At 37.3% G+C, this 22424-nt stretch overlaps 1 protein-coding gene across 1 annotated transcript in view; it reads left to right on the forward strand.

Annotated features, from left to right (window-relative positions):
• The first annotated feature begins 206 nt into the window (after window positions 1-206).
• The window catches only part of EDNRA (endothelin receptor type A), a 29522-nt gene continuing 7304 nt past the window's right edge, over window positions 207-22424 (forward strand). The window contains exons 1-3 of the mRNA XM_009643643.2: window positions 207-608; window positions 13405-13532; window positions 20231-20429. Coding sequence (XP_009641938.1) covers window positions 207-608; window positions 13405-13532; window positions 20231-20429 — 729 coding nt within the window. The remainder of the gene's footprint in view (window positions 609-13404; window positions 13533-20230; window positions 20430-22424) is intronic.

Consider the following 22424-nt stretch of genomic DNA (forward strand, 5'->3'; position numbering starts at 1 on the left):
TCATCCCTGCTGTAAAGTCTGTACTTTCAAATACCCTTACTAAGCGAGAAACAGGCTGTATTAGTCTACCTCTTGTATTGATTCTGTGTTTCTTTCTTTTTTGTTTTTGCTTATTGTCTCTCTCTGCAGGTAAAGAAGTGAGAAGTATCTCACTGAAATACTGAAAGAACCCTGTCTCACTGAATTTGCTCTTTTGGGACTTCAGGATGGAAGCTTTGTGTTTAAGAGTTTCCTTGCTGCTGCTGGTTCCAGGATTTGCCCTCAGTGGCAGCTCTGACAGATATGCTGCCAACCAGAGTGACTTGGGAAACTACCTTTCCACTTTCTCAGGGATCGAATCCAGCATACTCCTCACCACCAGGCAGCCCCCGGTGCCCAACCAAACTGTCAAATGCTCCCAGCAGACTAAGATCGCTGAAACTTTTAAATACATTAACACGGTGGTATCTTGTGCTATTTTCATCGTCGGAATGGTTGGGAATGCAACTCTGCTGAGGATCATTTACCAGAACAAGTGTATGAGGAATGGGCCGAATGCATTGATAGCCAGTCTGGCACTGGGAGACCTTATCTATATTGTCATTGATATTCCTATCATTGTGTACAAGGTAGGATGCAACCACAATACATTCTAATTGCAGTTTCCTTACAAGTACAATCTCTGTTCTCTATGGTCACTTCTTTGTCTAAGTAGTGCTCTTTTCTCAATGAATAGTCTACTTAAGAAAAAATACAGTTCCTTTTCTTGTTCTGCAACAAACCTGTTGCTTTCTGGTTGCCTCCATAAAGAAAAAGTGTATCTCCTTTTAAAGATGATGTAGCTCTTAGCTCTTAACCCAAGCATGGCCTTGGGCATTTCACAGGAACTCTTCATTTATTATAGCTACTATAGCTAGCAGAAGTATTTATGAGGGAAGCCTTTTTATAAACTGTTCTTCTTGATGGACATACAGCATTGGACTAGTTGCTATTTTTGGAATATCCCACCCTTTATGTTTTTACAGAAAATACCTTCTGTGATCTGCAAGCTTCATGTTATGACTTTGCAGAGAGAGATTATGTCAGTTAAGTTCAGTTTTAATGTTTTAATTTAATATTCATTAATAGCAGATTCTCAAAATTATTACAGAGTTAGTAAAATCAGTTATATCACAGAACATTTTTGAAATACTAAATTTCATCTGGATTTGTCAAAGTATAAAAAGGATCCTCAGCAGTTCCTTAATCTGGTATAAATTTACCCTGTCCCAGGTTGGTTTTTTTTTTTCCATTTTACTTAAGCAGTGCTTTTTCTGATGTGATGTATGTTTACGAATGTAACTTGCGTGATTCCAGGATAGGCCTGAATGAACAGAACTGACTCCTTTTTTAATATATCTCACTGATACTAACTTATCTTAGAAACTCATCAAAGAATTTTATAAGCTTCTATCTGTACCTTTGTGGTTCGTATACAGGTGCATAGCTGATAAGATATTATAATTTTTCTTTCTTTTCTCAGTAAAAACTTAAGGTGTTTCTGTTAGTAAATAAACCACTAAATAATAGAATGAAAGAAATCAATTTCTCACAATTTTGGCCCTTAAAGGTTCTAGAGGCTGAAGTTTCATTTCCATGTGTTTTAAACAAAACATTTTAATGCATAACTTTTAATAACTAGTGTCCTGTCATTTCAATTGGATTTTAAAATTAAAGAAACAGTGAATTGAAAAGACATATTTTGTGTCTACATGACTATTGACCCCATAACTATTGACCTGCATTATAGCGCAGGTATTTATAGGACAAGATCATAAAAATTTGAATTCATTAATGGATTAAAAATATGTATATGTGCATACACTGCATTTGTACAGAGGCATATTATATACAGTAAAATGCAGTACCGGATTCTGATCTTCCAGTAGTATAAATTACAGAGAAGTCTTAACTTTACCTGGTTTTAATAGAATATGAATTTCAAACTAGGATAAAGACTGTTAATAATAGTGCATGTGATTTAATGGAAGTTCTAGTTTCCACTTTTGAATATTCCACCTGGAAAATTAAATAATCAATTTGTTGATAAGATAGCAGATATCTGTAGAGTATTTTGGATTAACAAGTTGATGAGAAAGATTAGCCTCTGCCTGATCTGAGATTCACCTGTCTTCCATAGCTGTGTGGATGCCTAATGGGACATGGGATTGGGGCTCTGCATATCTTCATTATTCTTAGTGAACTGGACTCAGGCTGGACTGCATGTCCCATGATGCATTACAATTTCCTCCCTGATAAATTATCCTGATGTCTTTATGGATAATTACTTAAGGCAGTGTTCTTACTTCTCGTGGTATTTCTGTTAAGAAATTTTAAGGAAGAATGGCATAGGTTTTTTCAGAGATGAGTTTGGGAAAGAATGGGTATTTTTATTACACATTTTTTCTAACCTTTCAAGAGCTCTGCTGCTTCTTCACAAAGAGACAAAGAGGAATGGAAATCTGGAATTAATTTTGACTTTCAGAATTGCCTTTTGATGGTCCTCTGAAAATTCTTTAGAAGTTTAGTTAAAAGTAACAAACTATTTTTTACATTCCCTTTATTACTTTGCAATACATTTTTTCTATTAATTTTCTGACACTTCTTTGGCATTCGATAGGTTCACTTGCCTTGCTATATCTTGTATGATGAGCTGAACTGTGGTCCTGAATATTTCTGTACAAATGAAATTACCTTAGCCTATATGAAAATTTATTTCTGTACTGCAGAGAAGTGTTTGATAAATAAAGGCTGTGAATGAAACTGCAGCCCCTTGACATCAATGTATGTCAACTCCCACATATAAGAAGGCGGGATTAAAATTGCATTTACAAGCATAATTCTAGCTTTTAGTAACTTTTTGAGTGCTTGAACCTCCAAAATAAATGACTTAAAAATTACCATAAGGTAATTGTACAAGGTTAGCTGTATGTATTCTGACACAGGGGAGCTTTTATAGCGTTTGTAAGGGAGCTCTAGTACTTCTGATAAGAAATCCTATTATTATTTATAGTCCATTTTACATATAAACCGTTCAGTAATATGTCTGCTCACATTAGGAGTTGATTTTAAAGTCTGTTAAATGGCATTCCTATTTGTATGACTAGGGATGCTAAAATCTGTGGCACTATAAATAGCTCCTCTTGTTGAGTGACAGTATGAAGGGTGGCCACTGAAAATATCACTGTTTAAAAGTGGAAGTGAAAGTATTTTAAAGAAAAAAAATTGAAGTTGCTTTATCTTGGTTTTAAAATTTAAATTTTAAAGTATTTTATACACTTAGTTCTGAACTTTATTTTAAAGTTTCTTTTAGCTTGAGAGCCAGCCTCATGTTGAACCATGTATTAGTATCCTACATAAATATATGGTGTCAAGCACTTAATACCTTGCAGGTCAAATCTTCATTTTTAGGAGGACAAAACAGCTCTGAAATCAGAATTAGAGTAAACAAGCATTCATCTCCATATTAAAATAACCAATAGTACAGTATTAAGATGACCACATCGTATAGAACAAAGTATGTAACACTATGTAATTATAATGTAATATCAGAAATAGGTATTTTGAAACTACTTTTGAAAGAGAAGTAGGTAATATTACTGGTATTCAAATCCATTTTACAAATCCTTAGAAAGAAGCAGCTATGATTATAGTAACCGAAAATTTAAGGTCCCAGGAGAATTGAGACCATTGTTCTGTTATGCATTTACACAATTAATGAATATGTGATGGAAAAAAGAATAATTATGTAATTTATGTCAGTTAAAGATATGGTCACAGCTGTTTTACATTTTTATCCTTTCTTCACAGTACAGTAGGCTCAAAAATTCCTCCTTACTTTCTCCCATTACTGTAACTATATAGTGGATTCCCCTTAGCAATTTGTTAAATGGATTGAGATGTGAGTAATATTCACTAGCCTCCTTTGAAGATATTCTGGATGTATTAAAGCCCCATTACACTTAATTACCGCTAGTATATCCACTTGTACTATCAAATCAATATTAAAAATTGTAACCCATTGAGTTTTACAGGAAGGGTGCCAGTTATAAATCCAGTCTTAATAGGCTGAACTAAGACAATTCAATTTTCAATCATGTATTTATAGCACCCGGACCCAAATAGTTTACCCAAAACACACCCATCTCAGACATTCAAGATGTCAAAGCCTAAAGCCTCCAAATTAGTAAGAATGACTTCTTTGCAGTGAAAAGAGGATTGGGAAATACAACTTTTATGTTTTATGCTGCTGTAGAGGTAGGGTTAAGGCACTGAAGAAGATACAGGTTTCATACCTCCTCTTCTCGTATCAGGTGGCGTAGCATATAGCTGAAAGCTGCTGCATCACCTGCATTACCCATCACTGCCATGTGTATTTGTAGTAAATAAGCTATGTTTGGACACAATGCACAAAAACTTCTTTAGGGCACTGATTTCCATAAAGAAACTAGATAGTTTTCTAAGGCTACACATAGGCAGGAGCAGAATATCCATAGCACCACTATTGCCTTGGCTGCGCTAAAGCTCTGGAAAGCCCTTATGGCTGCTGCTGCTGTCACTAGCTGAAGTTTAGCAGAGCAACAGCAAGAACAACAGATGCTCTCCACAGAAGAAGCTGTCCATAGCTCTTTCCTGAGCTCATGGAGCTAGAAACACTCTAGGTCAAGGCTCTCACCTTTGGAATGGCAACATTCAGTTTTAACTGTGTTATTGGGAAGTCCTGAGCTGTCTCTGTTTCCCTTTTTATGCAATTTAGAGAAAAATGTTGAAATGAGTTCTATTTATCGAAAACTGACCTACATAGGATTGACATACATTATATTGCCTTACATCTTAATATGCTTAATTCCTTAAACCATTAGTTTATAAAGAAGTAGATTAAGCAAATTAGCCAGCCTTTAACCTGTTTCCTTAAATGTGAATAACAAAAATTTTCCTAATTATTTTACTGGTATAAAGTGAAAGGCATCTACCCAGAAAACAAGCAAGAGTGTCCACTGCTCAAACAGCTCAAGAAGATGATGCTTTCTTTAATAAACTAAGTTTTTTTGTTAGTAAATTGGTATTCATGCTTATCTTAGTTGAAACAGCATCGAAATCTGAGTAGTCCACCTAGAACATTATGAGCCTAAATATAAAAGGTAGCTGGCAGTAAGCAAACATCCTAGCCATTTTGTCTTCAGTAAAGGAAGACTTAGCTGAGGCATTTCTAGTCACGGATGTTTTTCAACATCAGAGCAAATGCGTAAGTGTTAGACCAATCCCTTCGTAATCACAAATTGTTCAGCATATCTGATTCCCTTTACTGACAGAATTAATATTATACATACACAGGGATGATAATTAAACACGTTGGGACTGATCCTGTAGGCTAATAGAGCAAGTGACATCCACAGTGGTTATAGTTTTGTGCCAAAGGAGTATAAGGCCAAGCCCACAGCACACATAAAGTTAAGTGTACTTAGAAAAGAAAACCCCCTTTAAAAGCAAAATTTGTCATATGTGCAGTGTGTATTTCTCTATGGAGTACCAACACCAGTAGGAAATTCTGAGGCCACCAGCTTAACTGCATTCTGGCTTTCACTGAATTCTTATCAGTGATTCCAAGAAGCAATGCAGTGTTATGCAGAAATCCATATAACTTGCTCAGAACATGAAGTGTTATTTGGGTGTATCTCTCCATATAGTGATTATACATAAAAGAAGTCTAGAGGTAGCACAAGAATTGATCTCTGAGTCCTGAAGGCAGAAGTTACCCCAAATGGGACAGGGAAGGGAAGTCCATCAGGAATCTGTTCTCTCCATTTAAAGACTACGGCTTCCTAGCAGCAAGGGTTTAATGTGCATTCCAAGGTAGGAGTTAAAGAGATTTTATATTCTAGGTCTTAGTTTAAGATCCACTCTGTCTTTAACTAATGGCTGTACTTCGAGGGAGTGGGATATATGTTCCCTTCAGTGCACAGGCAGCTCCTCCCTCATCTTCAATTTCACATCTCACGCCTGCCTCACTGTTCTGTGGATTTGTAATACTGTACAGTACCTAGAGACTCTAGGATTAACATAATATTTTAGTATGTCTTTATTTTTCTATCAGCTGAACTCTACAGATAACAAGGAATTTTTTTGGTTGGGTACATCCAGGATTTACAAGTTCTGCAGTGATTTCTTAGCAATCCTGTCACTTTCTTTAGCAACACACAAAAGACAACACAGCTGGAAGAATAACAAAAGCAATATTTTGCCCAGGGATTGAAAAAATTCTTTTCAACAAATCACTGTGCACATAAGCACACCTTGCAGCTCATGTCCGTGAAGAAGAGCAGCACAGCTTGAGAAACAGTCTACCTAAAAGGATGGGACGTTAGCCAACACCATGGAACAAAAAAAAAAGAAACTAATCCTACTTTGTAAACAGCAAAAATACCACAGGGGAGATGTCTAGAGTTGTTAGGAATGCTTTACCACTAAGTAGATTTTTGTAATAAATACAAGCATTTTAACAAGAACGTAAAATTTAGGATTTATTTTTTTACCAGTTAGTTGAGACAGAATGTTCTGCTTCAGAAACAAGGCATTTGCTTTCTTACCTTTTGGGTAAGAAGTATATGTACACTCTTGAAGTATAAACTATTTTCTCTTGTGTAAAATCTACACATTCCCTTTCGTGGCTGCCTAAGCAGGAGAAAAAGACTGTACGCATTCATGAAATGGCATGAGACCCTCTGCTACCTCCATCTTTACTCAGCTGGGCAAAGATGAGGAAAACAGCAGAGAAAGCTGTGGTAGAGCAATTCAGAGGAAAAAATGTCTTTGATGGTTCTCGTGCATCCCCACATAACCTTTTTTCTTTCCAGAAAAAAACAGTCAGTCTTTTATCCACCCAAAGTGGAAAAAAGATGGTTCTTGGTTGTAGCAAAATTAGGAATGTATTTCTTGCAAAGAAGAGTTGAAGAGACGCGGTGTGCCTCCCCTACCATGGCAGTATGGTGAATCTAAGTATAAGGAAAAAAACAAGTGATACCAAAGTTAGCAGAAGCCCAAACTATCATGTCACCATGATATACTCAATATTGGTCTTGTGCCCAGCATTATAAAGATTAGCCGCCGCCTTTGTTTTCCTCTACTTTTCCTCTACTTACTCTCCTTCCCAAAGTTGGGGCTTTTCACTCCAGCAGTGGGAAGGGAAGGAATACCTAGAGACAAGCTGTGTTCCCTCTCCTTCAGCCTTAAAGCTCTCCTTCTTTTCAGCAAAGTGGTGGAGCACAGCTGAGTTACGTATGTGGGATGCACAACAGTCTGTGGGTCCCAAGCAAGAAACGGATGAGGATTGTCCTGCAATGCAATTCTCTCTTGGATATATGTGTTGCAGGAATAAGAGAAAGGCTTGAGAACATGCAGTGAATTCTTGTCCTATGAAGTTTCATGGGGACACAGGGTCCCAGTTGAGTCACTGAATCAAAATACCACAATCAAAATAACATAAGCAGGAGACTCAGTCCACGCTTCTTCCTAACCAGCCAGTCTTACAGATCTTACAGTCTTACAGGAGGAACACTTCAGCCAGAATCATCATCTTTTGTCACTTAATGCAGTCAAGTCAGTGGTATAGACCTTGGACACTTCTGTGTTCAGTCAGATTTCTCCTGGATTCCAACCGAAACACCAGGTACCATATTTGGCCCATGCCTTGAAGCAGACAAGGGCATACAAAATTGTAGAACACAACTTAAGACAGAGCTTTACCAAGACAGTTCAATGTCTCCTAGAGGAAACTAGCCTTAAAAAAACAAGGGGAAAAAAACCCCAAATGTGCTGATCTGACAAAACCAGAAGAATTTGTCTTGTCTTTCATTCTGGGCTATGTTGCAAGGAAAGGAAATTACTCCGGAATACACTGGTTTTTGTAACTCCTACTCCACAGTTAGGGAGATGCTGGTCACTTATAAAACTAGACATTATACAAACAGAAATCTGCTGGTCTGGTCCCTTTCTCCATTACTGCACAAGTGTAACAGAAGTCATGGAATAAAGAAGTTCCTGTTTAGTTGTGCCAGAGTTGTTCCATCAGTATCACTGAACACTTAAAGGCCATGAAACTCAGGAGAGTATCCTGATTGGGGGCGGCGTGAGGGGCGAGCACTATCTGTATGAAACACAGTTCAGTTTCTGGGAAACAGATCTTGTGTGTCAGCACGACAATGGTCCCAAGTGGATATAAGCAATGCCATGTGACAGAGAGAGAGGACCTCCTGACATGTAGTTGTTGAACCAAAGCAGTTTTCATAGAGCAGCTCAGAGCCGGTTCATATCCAGCACCTAACCCAGTCCATCTATTTGGGGCTGAGCTCCAGGGTCATCATCTGCCCGTAAACACACAGTATCAGCCTAATATTAGATAAACACTGTGAATGCACACGAGCATGTACTGGTGAATACTCATGTGGTTGGATTATAACATTGTGTCTTTTAGACTATATATAAATTGCTCAGGATGCACAGTGGCACTTTATCTATGTTTCGTACATTGGCTAGCATGCTAATGGGGGTTAAAAAATAGCAACAGCAGTAGAATAAAATCAACTGAGTGACATTTAAAAATCATTGCAAAGGAATGTTCTCAGCGCTGCTGTCTTGTTTGTTTCAAGCTGCAGCGTCAGGGCAGAGAGGCCATATAAAGCAGCAGAGAAGGGGGGGATGCTCAAGGAAGCTGTGGCTGTCTGGTCACTTTGTGGAGGCTTTTAAGACCGACAGTAGAACCTTGAAATCTTGGTTTCTGATTTCAGTGTAAAAATATGCTGTTGACTACACTCTTTTCTCACTCAGGAATTGCACCACAGTTGAACTGTATGAAACACTCCTAAGTTGCAAAATGCACAAGGGGAAAAGTGCATTTCCTTTGCCGCACGTCTTATTTTGAAACCTTAGAGAATTTGTGAGTGGGTTTGCAAAAGCACAGTCCATTTGACCAACTCATGGAGAACTAGGATACAAGTTAGGATAATCAGCCTGGTTGCACCTATCCTTGTACCTTCAGAGAAAATTTAATCTGCTAAAATTTTATGCTTATTTTGTTTGGATGTTAAAACATGCAAAAGCACTGGAAGAGCAAAGCTAGCAGTCCAAATTCTTATATTGTACCTAAATAAATCATGACTAGTTCAGTTACATTTTTTTTATACAAAATAAATGTGTTCTTTTCCTCGGAAGTTTCCGTACCCTGCTAGGGCAGAACAGAGGGCAATGGACTTGTTTTGATGTAAAATTAGTAAAACCAAACACAGGATCAGATTTGCTGACTAAAAATATCTACAGAAGAAAAAACTGGCACCTGATCCAAGGGGAAGTAATGAATGCATAGCTGATGCAGAATGATAATGGATTATACCCACAGAAATGATTGCAAAGTTAATCTTAAAAACCAAATAACTTAATTCTGATCCCAGTGATTTTGATTAAAATCAACTTGAAAAGAATGTCTAATGATTTGGTACTGATGTTGCTTTAATTAGTGGAAAAGTGTAAGAAACAAAAGGAATAAAATACTTTTCATCTTAAAAAAGGAGAGCTTCCTGGGGTGTGGGGAAGATGTGTATGTGCTGGAACCATGATAAAGCTTCCCTGTGAGGAGTAATGAGTTAGTGAACCTTTTTCAAGTACAACAGTTTTCTTTTTGAAGCTAATATTTGCCTTGTAATAACAGAGTTTCACAGTCACTACAAAGTGCTTGTACATTTCTATTGCTGGGTATATGCTACACCCACAGTCAGTGCACATAAATGAATAGGTGGCTATCTTTCAGTTGCCTTTTAAAGTGTGATCTATAATGATAAATCATTTTTTTAGAGCTCTGGTTGGCACAGGAGATTGACAAGAGTCTGCTAGGGCCTCTTTGCCCTGGCACTGCCATTTATAATTTAGTCTTCACCCAGTGGTGCCTGAAAACTTCTGATTTTACCCAAGTCCAGACAAGAGTCTGGAGCTGAAATTCCATGTGACTACAACTGGTTGGAGAACTACCGTGGGTTCAGATCACCCCTTCTTTTTCTAACATATTTTCTGCAGCCCCGACATAAACTAAAGCCTCACACAAGAGTTGTAGGCAAAAGGCAAAAATATGCCCTACAAACATTTGTTATAATATTTCAAATCTATCTAGAAAATAATTCTGCTGGAGCTTTCAATGTATTTCATTCAGTCAATAAATACAGAAAAAATCAGAGGAACTAATCAACAACTTGCAGGTATAATCTTATTACCTTTGTTACTGAAGGTACAGACAGTAGTTAAGTCACCAATGCTAGTAATCCATGCCCTAGCCTTCTGGCACAAGGTGGATTTGCCTTCATCAGATATGATTGTCCCAAAATGGAATACCATTGCAAAAGTGCTCATGCTTTCTCTGCTGTGGTCTTGATGGTAAATAAGATACTTGGCTCTCCCGGAAGAAGGCAAGAGTTTTCAGTGTGCCAGAAAACACACATCAGTATCTAGTAACATAACAAGAGCAAATGCAACCATATTTATATGCTATTTTAACACTCCTAAGAAATAGGGAGTAGACAAACTTGGATTGATCCTATAGCTTATGTTGAGAAACCTCATTTTAATATCCAGCTGAAGAGAAAAAATAATACAGTAAAAAATATAATGCCTAACAGGTAATACCTTTCCTATTTAACAAAGAGTCATACACATACGTTTGCTTCATAGTATTATCACTCAGTTGGCTGAAAGCTATGCATTGTCTTGAAATACAAGTAATCAAATGAAAATATGAGTATGGTCCTAAAGAGACATAGGCAGCATGTACTAATATAGCTGCTTCCAGCAGTTTTGAGGTATTACTTGCGGGAAAAAAACCACAAGTAATTTAGCATTGTGATGAATGGCTATAAAACAGGGGATGTGAAAAAGCCAGATCAGGACTGACTATAAAGAGAAGATGAATTCCTACAAATCTGGCATTCAGTGATAAACATGCTGTACTCTACAGCAAAGTGCTCTGAAAAACTCATGCTGTGAAAAAAACAAGAAGGTAACTCCTACCTTAACTGAGATAAAGACAGATGTGAATTTTAACTCCCCATAGTTAACATTTATATTGTTAAAGGTAGTGATTATTAGTATGTTTTAATTTAACAGTAATTTTAAACAGAAATAAAATGTTTACTTTGAAAGCTACAGTCCTGAGCTACAACCAAAAATTGTTTTTCTAATTCTGCAGACAGAATCCACCCACTCTTACTGGATGAGTGTGTTCCAGAGTCTAAGCTTCTAATGAAAAAATTTTCTAGTCCTTGTGGTTGTAAAGATAACTCTCAAAAACTGACTGTAAGCAAAGAAGTCTGCCCAAGTATAAAGATGGCCTGGCAGAACAGGTCTGCAAGAAAGTAAACACTGAAAATAACAATTCATATTTCTATTGATACAGTCATGTTCCAAAGAGTATAATCTTGGTTGAGTTTTAACTGTAAAAACATTGAAAATATATGATTCATAGGTTGTGTTTATCATCAAAAGAGCACAACTAATTTTTGCATGCAGAATGCAATGGCATCAGTCCTTGCACATTTGTGCAGATGAAAGTATAGTGCCTTGTTCTCTCTTTTCCATTTTGTGCTCTTGCCCAGACAGCTAGACTGTAGCACATCACACATACTGTATTTATTAGAAATGTTTATTGTGCCACCAGTTTATCTCCATCTCATGCACTTGAAAATAAAACTGTTGTGAAGTTTAAATCTATTTTACTTGCATAAAACAGCCCCAGGTCTGGATCTGACTATCTTCAGAAATTCATCAAAATTAGGTTTTAGAAGCTTTCAGAAGTTTGGGTTTGGCTTATAGTTGTCACTCCATAGTGTATCATTTGCTGTCTTCCTCTGAAGCAAATAAAAACATCTTCAAATTTAGATGGTACCATCAGAATAGTCTGTGTTCTAGCTTTTTTTCAGTAAGGTTTATTATAAATAAAATGACTGCAGAGTAGTAATAATTATTTAATTATCCAGGAAGACAATTATTATTACTGCCTTTAAAAATGTGCCCCATTTATACAGGTGATACAACATCCACTAGGATGTTGACAAAGTTACACATCTGGCTCAAGTACTTGATATTTTAATTTCAAATCTAATTCTTTCTATTACACAACCACTTCAAGAGAATTTGGTAGGGCTGTATCACACATCTTATTCAGTATTCCACCCCTGACAAAGGCTCAGTAGCAGAGACTTGGGGAAGACCATTTTAAAAAAAACGGTAGTGCAAGAGAGACTTTTCCCCTTCTGGTGAGGTTTTGTAACTTCATTTTTCAAAAGTACTATTTGTGGTGACTGTAAGATCCTTTTCTTGAGTGGAATGAGCTAAGTTAGAGTTCAGTATTTTGTATGGACTTAATAATTTTTCACTTGTTACATTTACTTACATTGAATGTAATTTGCCATTTTACTGCCAGGCAGCCAGTAAAGGAAGATCTGTGACTCTGCAGTCAGTTGTAGATTTAACTATCCTGAATAATTTTGTGTCCTGTAGTTTGCATGTACACGTGTTCAAAGCTTTAAAAGTTACAGCTAGAAAGATTACTGTTTACATGCTAATTATTCACAACTATTCACATGAATCAAGGTATTCATATTTGTTATGTAAATGCCTCATTGGAAATACTAATGTAAACCCCAGCCACTCATTCACGTCTTTCCAAATGGATGCTTTTCTGTTGCCTTGCAGTACAGCCCACATGTATATATGATGGTAGTTGTTTAAAAGATAATATGGAACAAATTATGTATGTACTATATTTTCTCCACACGCTTAAGAATCTGGCAGTGAATACTGTCATGAGTTACGTAGTGGTACATTTACAGTGACAAGAATCTACTTGCGTGCAGCATGAGAATTTGGCTCTGATGTATTTCATTATGAACTGTGAGTTGCACTTTGGCTGCTTGGTTGTGGGACATGGTGACTGAAAGTGTTTATAGAACCATAGAATCGTTTAGGTTGGAAAAGACCTTTAAGGTCATCAAGTCTAACCATTAACCTAACCCTGCCATCCCACCACTAAACCATGTCCCTAAGCAGTGACAGGGTTGAGTTAGATTTTCATTAGTCAATACTGGTGGCTGAAGCACAATAATAAAAACCTTTTAACAATGCAAGTTACTATTAAAACAGTGCAAGGTCAACATCTAAGTGTAAACTTTCAACCTCTGTGCTTCTGTAGTAGCTGTTCCTTCCCAGATTCACTCAGTACTAAGGATACGATTGAAGTATGGAGAATTCAGGCTTACAATGGCTGTGTCTAAGACAAGAAAAAATTACAATAGTTATATACTTGCTAAGTTACCGTTCAAATGTTCTGATTATTTTATATCTTCTCTTTAGCTCCTTGCTCAGAAGTGGCCTTTTGGAGATTCTGAATTTGGACAGTTTCTTTGCAAATTCCTTCCCTTTATACAGAAGGCATCAGTGGGAATCACAGTCCTTAATCTCTGTGCCCTTAGTGTGGACAGGTACAGTATGTTTTACTCTTTTGACATACACTGTTCTTGCCCTTGCAAGTTTTCCTAAAACTGGGAGCACCCCGTATGGTCTTCTTAGCATGCAGACTACAGTATAGATGTAACTTACACTCTGGTTTTTGATATTCTGGCTATAACAAAGCACCACACCTGTGGCTCAAAGTAAGCCGTTGGACTAATTAACTTTACAGGTTCTGTAAAGGTGTTTAAAGGCTCTGATAAATAAAATATATTATGTGTATTCATGCAGCAATGCAAAGGTAAAAGAAACTTTAAAATTAATCTTGGTTTGGTTTTACATAAGAAGTTGATGTACAAGGTTTGTAATGAATTAGTAATTTAGTAGTATCCATACCTGAAATACAGGTCTTTATTGCATTAGTAACTCATTAGCTGAAGCCAGAAACAAAAAACATGTAACATAGGCAAGTGTTCTATTTCCATTTTTGAGTCTGAGAACTATAAAAAGAATGCTGTTTCTCAAACAGTATCTGCCCAGCAATGCAGTCTCACTAGATTTAGTCCCACTGTTACACACATTTTCATAAATTGGAAGTAACTCAGCTGAAGCACCTCTTTATATATGCAGTATTTTTACTAGCACTGATTTGCTAATTCTCACAACAATCAAATGCTGTTACCATTTGAGTATAAAGTCTTGTATGGGATCAGACTCTGAGTATTTAATTTCCTCCCCCAGTTTACACGCTTTGCCAAGGACATATTCTTTATCATCTGGTGCTACTCAAGTTAATGGGTGCAGAGAATGTGTGTTAGAAAACAGATGTATACAGCCAGATTCTGATATTGGTTAACATTTAATTAATCTAGGTTAAATCACTGTGAAATCAGGATCTGAGAGCGCCTTCACAACTTAGGTCGGGCACTGGAAGTGGCATAGTCACATTAATAAAGAATTCCACATCAGCTAATGCTTGCTTCTTAGTATGGAAAATGAGTAAATATGAAATTGTGTGCTGTCACAGCTGGACTCTTTCTGGTCTACAGGCGAGTTATTCTTTTCTTTAAAAAGCTCCTGAAAACTATCTCATTTATAGTTAGTTTGTGTGTCTATATATGGAATTGCATTCTACAAGGTAGAAAAAAGATAGTCAACTGGTATAATGAATCAAGAGCTCCATAGCTCTCATAATTGTTGACCCTCTGTCCCTCTCGCAGACTACAGCCTTAATTTAGAACAAGATTTTTTTTTTTCCTGCAAGGACTGTTGTCTGTGCTAACTACATCCTATTGTGAAACTCCAACCATTACTAGCGCCCCTTGCACACAGTGGCTTGCACTGAGAGCGTATGAAGGTTTAACTGTGCATGCCCAAGGGGATCAATGTCCACTCACACTTGGAGAGGGTTTTAAGACGCTGACAAAAACACCAAACCAGCCATTCACCCTGCAAAGGAAGCTCACATTTGTTTCAGATGCCTCTCAGGCATTTTTAAACTCTAGGTCACAATGGTGAGGATAGCCTGACTCTTTTTCTAAACAGTGCCTGACTGTGACTAAGAGGAAGGATATTTCCCTTCCTGAGCTTTTACTCTTGCTTATGTCTCGGGCATAATGATTTTATGAAGAGATGGCTTTAAGAAGTGAAGATACGGATCTCATTTAATATATATACACCCTCTTCTTGCCTCCTCTGCATACCAAATTGCATAGAACAGTAATCTCAGGGTAGGTACTTTCATCTGGCCCAACTTCCAGTAAGTGTATTAGATAAGTCAAGATTTTACCACTAAAACAAAGCTCTAAGAACGTTATTGTATTAAGAGATTTGCAATGAACACACTGCTGGCTATCTTTAAAATCACTAACAGCTGTGATCTCTCACAATGAAAAAGAATAGATTGATATCCGCAACAGCAGTGTCATTTAGGAACTGTTCTGACACTAATTTTGACAGTGACTGATTCTTACATCCTTGATCCTCTTATCTTTTCTGTATTGCTTTTCCCTCTTATAAAGGGCTCATGATACTTGCAGAACAGAAATATGTTATACTGGTGGGCCATTTGAACAACTAATTTTCTAATGCAGTCAAAAGGAATAGGGAAACAAAAGGACCTCCTCTGTAACACAGCAGGCACAGGGGACTGATAGTCCACAGACAAGCTATAGCCCATGACATAATTTTCATATACTCCTTGATTTCATTTCATAAGGCCCACAATGCATTTTCTTTAATTCTGATTAGATTCCACTATGGTAAAATTCATCCAAATAGTTCCAAAAAAATAATCAGGGCCATTGCAAAAACCACAACCATGCTGCATTAATGAGACTGATACTGGAACTAGAGTTCTAGAATTATTCTCTACCAAAGAATGATGAAATCACAGAGAGGGCGTAGAAATGATTCAGTAGCCTTACAGATCTCAATTAGTTGCTTATAAAAAATGATACTTAAGAAGCCACTTAAATACAATATCCAAGTACTGAAATTATGATGTTGTGTCAGATATCCATGGGGTCTTTAGCTTAGGAAAGAAAGATACAAGAACCTATAGAAAAAGGTTTCAGCCAGATAAATTCCAAATAAAAATAAGGCACACTTTTTTAACAATGAGGGTGATTAACTATAAGAGGAAACCACCAGGGAAAGGCGAAGGTGTCCTGCTCTTAATGTTCTCAGATCAAGACGGGATGTCCTTCTGAAAGAAATGCTTTAAGCAAGTTATAACTAGATAGGAGTGCAAAATATTTACTTGTATGTATGTATACTTTAAATGTAATGATCCCCTGTCCTTAAATATTGTGCATCTCTAAATACAAGTAGCAGGAGGGACTGCAGAGTCCATGAAAAGCAAGTTGGAATAAATAGCTAAGAATGGGAGAAGAGGGAGGAGAAGAAAACAGAGGAAAGAGAGCAACTGAAGGGCACAACATGCTAAAGTTGACAGCACATGCATGAGTACTAGAAAATGAATAGGGGAGAGAGAAGAGGAGTCACAGCATTAAACAGAGAGAAGGAAATGACCTGGAAAATAACGGAATATTTTAGACAAGGTTGGAGACAAAAGGGAAACAAACAAAAAAAAAGTAAGACAAACCACACACACACAGATTTTAGATTGGGGAATTAAATGTAATGCATGATGCATGTATTTTCTAAGTATGAGGGAAATAAACCCTGCAGTATTTTCCCACTCCTAATTATGGGAGGTTTGTGGCTAAGCAAAGATCCTATATGTTACATAACTCACAGAACACCTACCTGAAAAATTATACTACCACTATTTTTCAAATCACTCTTACAGCAGTGAGTAAAGTGACCAAGTAATTGCAGGTTAACATGCATTCAGAAAATTCTGATCTAATTACTGAGCTTCTTATGCTTCAGCTGAAACCATTCATAAAATTCTTCAGCCAATAATTCCTTATCTGAGAGTTATTTGAATTGTAAACTGAAAAAAATTGCTAATAAAATACATACAGGACCCAAATCCTTACTGCTGTGCATACTGATCTTCTCATGTGCAAAACAGAGGTAATTCAAACAGAACAGGTACAAAAATGCAAGAAAGGAAATAATTGGATTCACAATTTACAACCCATTTGTTGTCACTTACATAGTTACACAGGTGACACGACACAAACATTACATTTCTTACTTGAAAATTATGTAGTCCACAGGCCCCTGTTTCCTAAGAACATCACTCAGTCAAGGATGAGGTAGTATCATGTACCTTGTGAAGCTGATGGGACCGACTGTAAAATTGCCAGTCAGTAGAAAGTAAACTTCAAATTCATTGTTAAATTATCAAAGTTCACAAATATTTAAGTATTTGTGTGAAAATTTATATTTCTATGAGTAGTCCAGTTGGTCAGTAAAGCCAAAATTTGACATTTGGTAAAACAAAATATAAGAGGATAACACACAAATTACTTAAAATTAAATTTGAATTTTAATATGGGTAAATGTGTGTGAGAAGATATGATGTTGAATGTTACTTTCTCAGTTATCTCAGTATAGTTTATTTGTTTTGATGCTCTCAGAATTCCAATCTCATAGACCTCCTCCCCATGAGTGAGCCATTGCCTCCCTCCCTTCTGATATTCTTTGAAGATAAGAATCCTTTAGAAGATGTTATTTTTAATCTGCAAGTCCAAAATGTAGTTTGCTTTAGTATGTTCAAAATCTTTATGCATACATTTCTGTTAAAATGATGTACTGAGAACCTGGCTGTAGCACACCTGTGACTATGCTGTGTATGATAGTGCTACAGATATCAAAGCAAAAGTTTCTAGTCTGTTTACTGCAAGAGTGATGGCATACGAGGCTCTGACACCTTCCAGTGATGCTCTGTAATAATGCTTTCTGAAGTTTTTGTAAGGGGCTTACAGCCTGATCTTGCATTCATGCATCTTCCTTCCTCTAACATCAAGGTGACAGGGGATTTAATTCACAAGTCTTCCATCCTGTTAATAAGAACTCTTCTGGACAAAAAAGGGAGGGTGACACAGGAAATCAGAAGAAATGGTGTGTGTGTGTGTGAATCCCAAATTTGTATCTTGATTAGAGGAGGGGTGAGGATGCCTTTTAATAACTAAATTTTACTGACCTCTACAGCCTAGGTCCTATAGCCCTTTAATGTTTTTTCCCATTGGAAGCTCTTCATTCCTTCCATCTCAGAAGTTCAAAATCCAGTACTTCCCAGTACACTCAAAGCATCCTAACCCAGAGTACTCAACTACTCTTTTCCTTAAACCCTTGTTATCCCTGAGCCTTTGAGCCTATGTCAAAATTCCGAATTCCTTCCAATTACCTCTCTACCATCCCACCCTAATCCTTCCACAACCTAATTCTCCAACTTAAATTTTTGTGATCTAAATTCCCCTGTTCTTTCCTTCCCTTGCCAAAGCTCACCCGTCCGTGCAACTCAGAGCCTACATACCTACAAGTTGTATCCTCCTGGTCTGTTGAGGGCACCTCCTTTGCCCATACCTTTCACCTTCCTTGTGCCTGCTGGTATGCCCTTTTGTACTCCAGTTACCCGCTGTCATCAGTTAAAATCACCACCCCGTTTGCTTTTCTCTGAAAAGCTTAACCTTGCTCATGCCTTGGAAAGGTGAATAGAGGTGGCAGCTGCACGTGTCCAAATGTATTTGCCAGGCCTCAAGGGGGCAGAAAATGAGGTCATGTCTGAGGAAGAAAAGAATCCCTGCCATAGTCAGGACAGGAAAATGACACATCTCCTTACAATTTATAATCTGCATCAGTGACTTCTTATTCTGACTTTTTTTTAAAGCAGATGAACAACCTTTCTTGACTTTTTTTTTTCTTCAGCTAAAGAAGACTATTTAATCAGTGATGCCATGACATATCCGCACAGCACTGTAATTCCAAATGGGAAGGTGCTATTATTTTGGGGAACTAAAATAAGCAGTTTAGAAACTGTTGCATTACTAATGACAGAAAGATCTCCAGCATGCATTTCAGATTATTACAACATCAAAAATAATATTTGTTCTTTCCATAAGTTTTAGATAGCACTGTCTTTCCTAAATTGTTTGAAATGCTAAGTAACTTGTTTACAGCAGTTATTGCTAGACAACAGTTAAGTCTGCTACTGAAAATTTTATTTACGGACTGGTTTGTACTCTGTATTGTATGCCTATCAGTCGTCTTCAAATAATTTTCAAACCTTTTGACCAGGGTTGACAGACAGGTTGAGGTCTCAAAGCTAATAGATTTCTACAAGTTCCTTGAAAACTGGCAGACAAGTAGAGGAGAAAAGACCCTCTCAGTTCCCCAGCTGGGGGAAAGGCTGCAGCCTTGTAACAAGAATCCTCCAGCATTGGAGGGACAGAGAAGGTAAAGAGAGGAAGAGGAAAAGGGAGAAACACATGGGCTGTATTTGAAACATCTTTAAGGGTTCTCACCTTTTCCCAGTATTACAGTTATGAGATGCATACACACAGGAAAGCAGGTTTCAATAATTCCACTTTTTACAGAGAAACTTGCTGTCTAAGGGATAAAGTAGTGGGAAAATATGTTGGGTTTGGCACGTACAGACGACTTTGCCATGCACTTCAGTTTCTCATCAGAAAGGTGATGCAGAGGCTGAGATAGCTGTCAGACAATCCTAACTAGCACTCATTTGTAGTCTAAGGCAAATACAGAATATGCTGCATAAACCCATTATTTTTAACATTGAATAGTGTAAATAGAACAAATGCATTTTCATTTCATCAAGAGTATTTTCACAATATTTTATTACATGGAAGCTGACTGCTTCAGATAGCACTGCTGTTACAGCTGAGCTAGCTGAAGGAGATAGCTGTTTTACATCTGTTAGAATGGCTTGTGTGCCTGGAAGCTTGCTTTCTTCTGTTATGTCAGTTGATCTAGTGAAAGATATAGTCTGTCCTCACAAACCTTGCCTTCTTTAATTAGAAATCATTAGTGTAGTTCACGTAGTAGAATTCCAAACAATCCTGTGCCTAAGCAGAACGGTTGCAGCCAGCTCTCTGCTACCCACCTCTTGATGTGCTGCTCCACTGTGTCCTAGGTGGCTTGATAGCTGGCAGAGCCCCTAGAACAGGCAGAAAAAAACAAGAAATGCAAGCCTAAGATGTCAGCTTTAGGATTTTACTTAATATTTAAAACTAAACCAAGATCTTTGAATTTAAGGAAGAAACTGAAGGTTGGAAACTATGCCTGTCTCTTTCAGGTATAGAGCAGTTGCCTCCTGGAGCCGCGTTCAGGGAATTGGAATCCCGATGATCACTGCTATTGAAATTTTCTCCATTTGGCTTTTGTCCTTCATACTGGCTATTCCAGAAGCAATTGGTTTTACTGTGGTACCTTTCAGATACAAGGATGAAGGTTATGTTACCTGCATGCTCAATCCTACAAATAATTTTACGTTGGTAAGTAACTTCCTTTCTTTTCTTTTTGGAATCCACTGTGTATAGGTTAGACAATTAAGATACTGGATTATAACGCACTTTATTAATCCATTAAAGTGCAAAATATATGCTAATGTATATTGGTGCAAAGAGGATCCTTCATTTACAGTGACCTGTCTCTACTTTCAGCCAGAGATACTAAATGGGACTTTACAACATTTTCGTTTCTTCACTACTGAGGATTCTTAATACAGAAATTTGCAATTCAGGCCTGCTTAAAGGACAATCAAGAGATCTATCAGGGTAGCCAGAACCTTGGAAGGTATTGTTTTTCTAGGTATAACACCTTGGAGCTTGTAACTGTCAACAAACACGTTTTACCATGATTAGTCATCATTTTGCATGCAGTAGCCAGCTCTTTTGGCAGATAAAGAAAAGGGTGGGGCCGTGCTCTAACATAGCTTTTCCTATTCTGTATGTGTTTACGAAGTCAAAGAGAGAACAATCCCTTCATTTACAAGAAATCATGATCACAAATTTGACAGACTCACATCTCCAACCTAGGTAGCTTGGGCACTGTTAGCTGTCATCTACATACAGCAACTCAAGAGCAAGAGAAGTGCCTGGACACACCAGGCTTCTTTGGCACGTTTCATAGCCCTCATCCGCTGTGCTACTGCGGCTTAACAGTTGCCAACACCCACATTAGCTTGCTCAAAGCAAGTCAGGTGAATAGCCACTACAGAATGAATAAATCTTTACTGCATGGGGGAATAGTGATTTTATGCCTGGCCTTACACTGAGAAAATGGGAAAGTGCTATCGTAATTTTTAATTTGTGAACTCAAAGAAGGGCCAGCCACTATTCACCCAGTAATAAAAAAGAATAATATTCTGTTTTGTCTCAGAGAAGGCAGATAGTGCAAGGACTTAAGTCTTGAGGGAAACTCCATATTTTTTTCAGACTAGAATTTTTCACAATGGAGTTCTCTTCTGAATGTCTGGCACTTCTTTTATTGAATCAGAACATATCTTGGGCTAGAATTGGGAAAGATAGGGCAAAATGGAGCTAGGAAATTTAGAAAATAAAAAGTGTGGATAATTAGTGTTTTTCAGAGGAGCATCCCCAGCTTTGGTAGGCTTACACAGACTGCAAGGATGGCAGAAAGAGCAAAAGACAATTGCAAGAGAACACAAAAGGAATTCCCTAATGGAAATAATTAATGCAGGTGAAGACAGAATGGAATTGCCCAAGACTTACTATATCTTTGTATCTAAACTCTACAAACTATATGACTGTAGATACTGTAGTTATGAGAATATGATTTATGAAATGCACACTGCAGCAAATTTCCCTTTTGTAATGGCTGTTTTTTCTCCTCACTTCCTCTCTCCTTCTCAAAATCACTACAGTTCAGGTCTTCCATAGGCATGCTAACTTTAATGATTATTGTTCCATTCTTAGTGTGGTAAGTAGAATAGCTTGTTTTGTTTTATTGGCAGGATTTACTATCTTTTACTTGCTCAGCATAATTCAAAAGCTCCAAATCTCCCCACACCAGTTTGATTTTCAAGGAAAGAAGCCAGCATTTACATCCAAGCTGAGAGTAAATGTGGGATGTGTCAGTCAAAATGGAGAGTGTTGTGTTTCAATGCATTGCAAGCAAGTACAAACATGAGATTAAAATGGAAATACCATTTTAACCTTAACTATAGTATTTACTACCACAAACACCACAATAAACAATTACTAAACTTTAACAAGGATTTATGATTAACTTTTGGTTTTAATGGGACCTTTATTCATGTTTAAAGCTATCCTTGAAAGACTTAAAAGATTCATGCTAGACCATGATTCCCAAGAGGCTGAGTGCACTAGGAAACTTGTTTAAAATGCACATTTCCTGTAGAAAACCAGTTCCATGTGGGCTTTCAAGACAAACAAAAGAATGTCTACTTCTCTTAAATCAACCCAATTTTGTGCTTTGATGTAAGCTTTGTGAAACTCAGATTCCAC

The sequence above is a fragment of the Egretta garzetta genome, unplaced genomic scaffold (assembly GCF_000687185.1).
Source record: "Egretta garzetta isolate BGI_Z169 unplaced genomic scaffold, ASM68718v1 scaffold258, whole genome shotgun sequence".
NCBI lineage: Eukaryota > Metazoa > Chordata > Aves > Pelecaniformes > Ardeidae > Egretta > Egretta garzetta.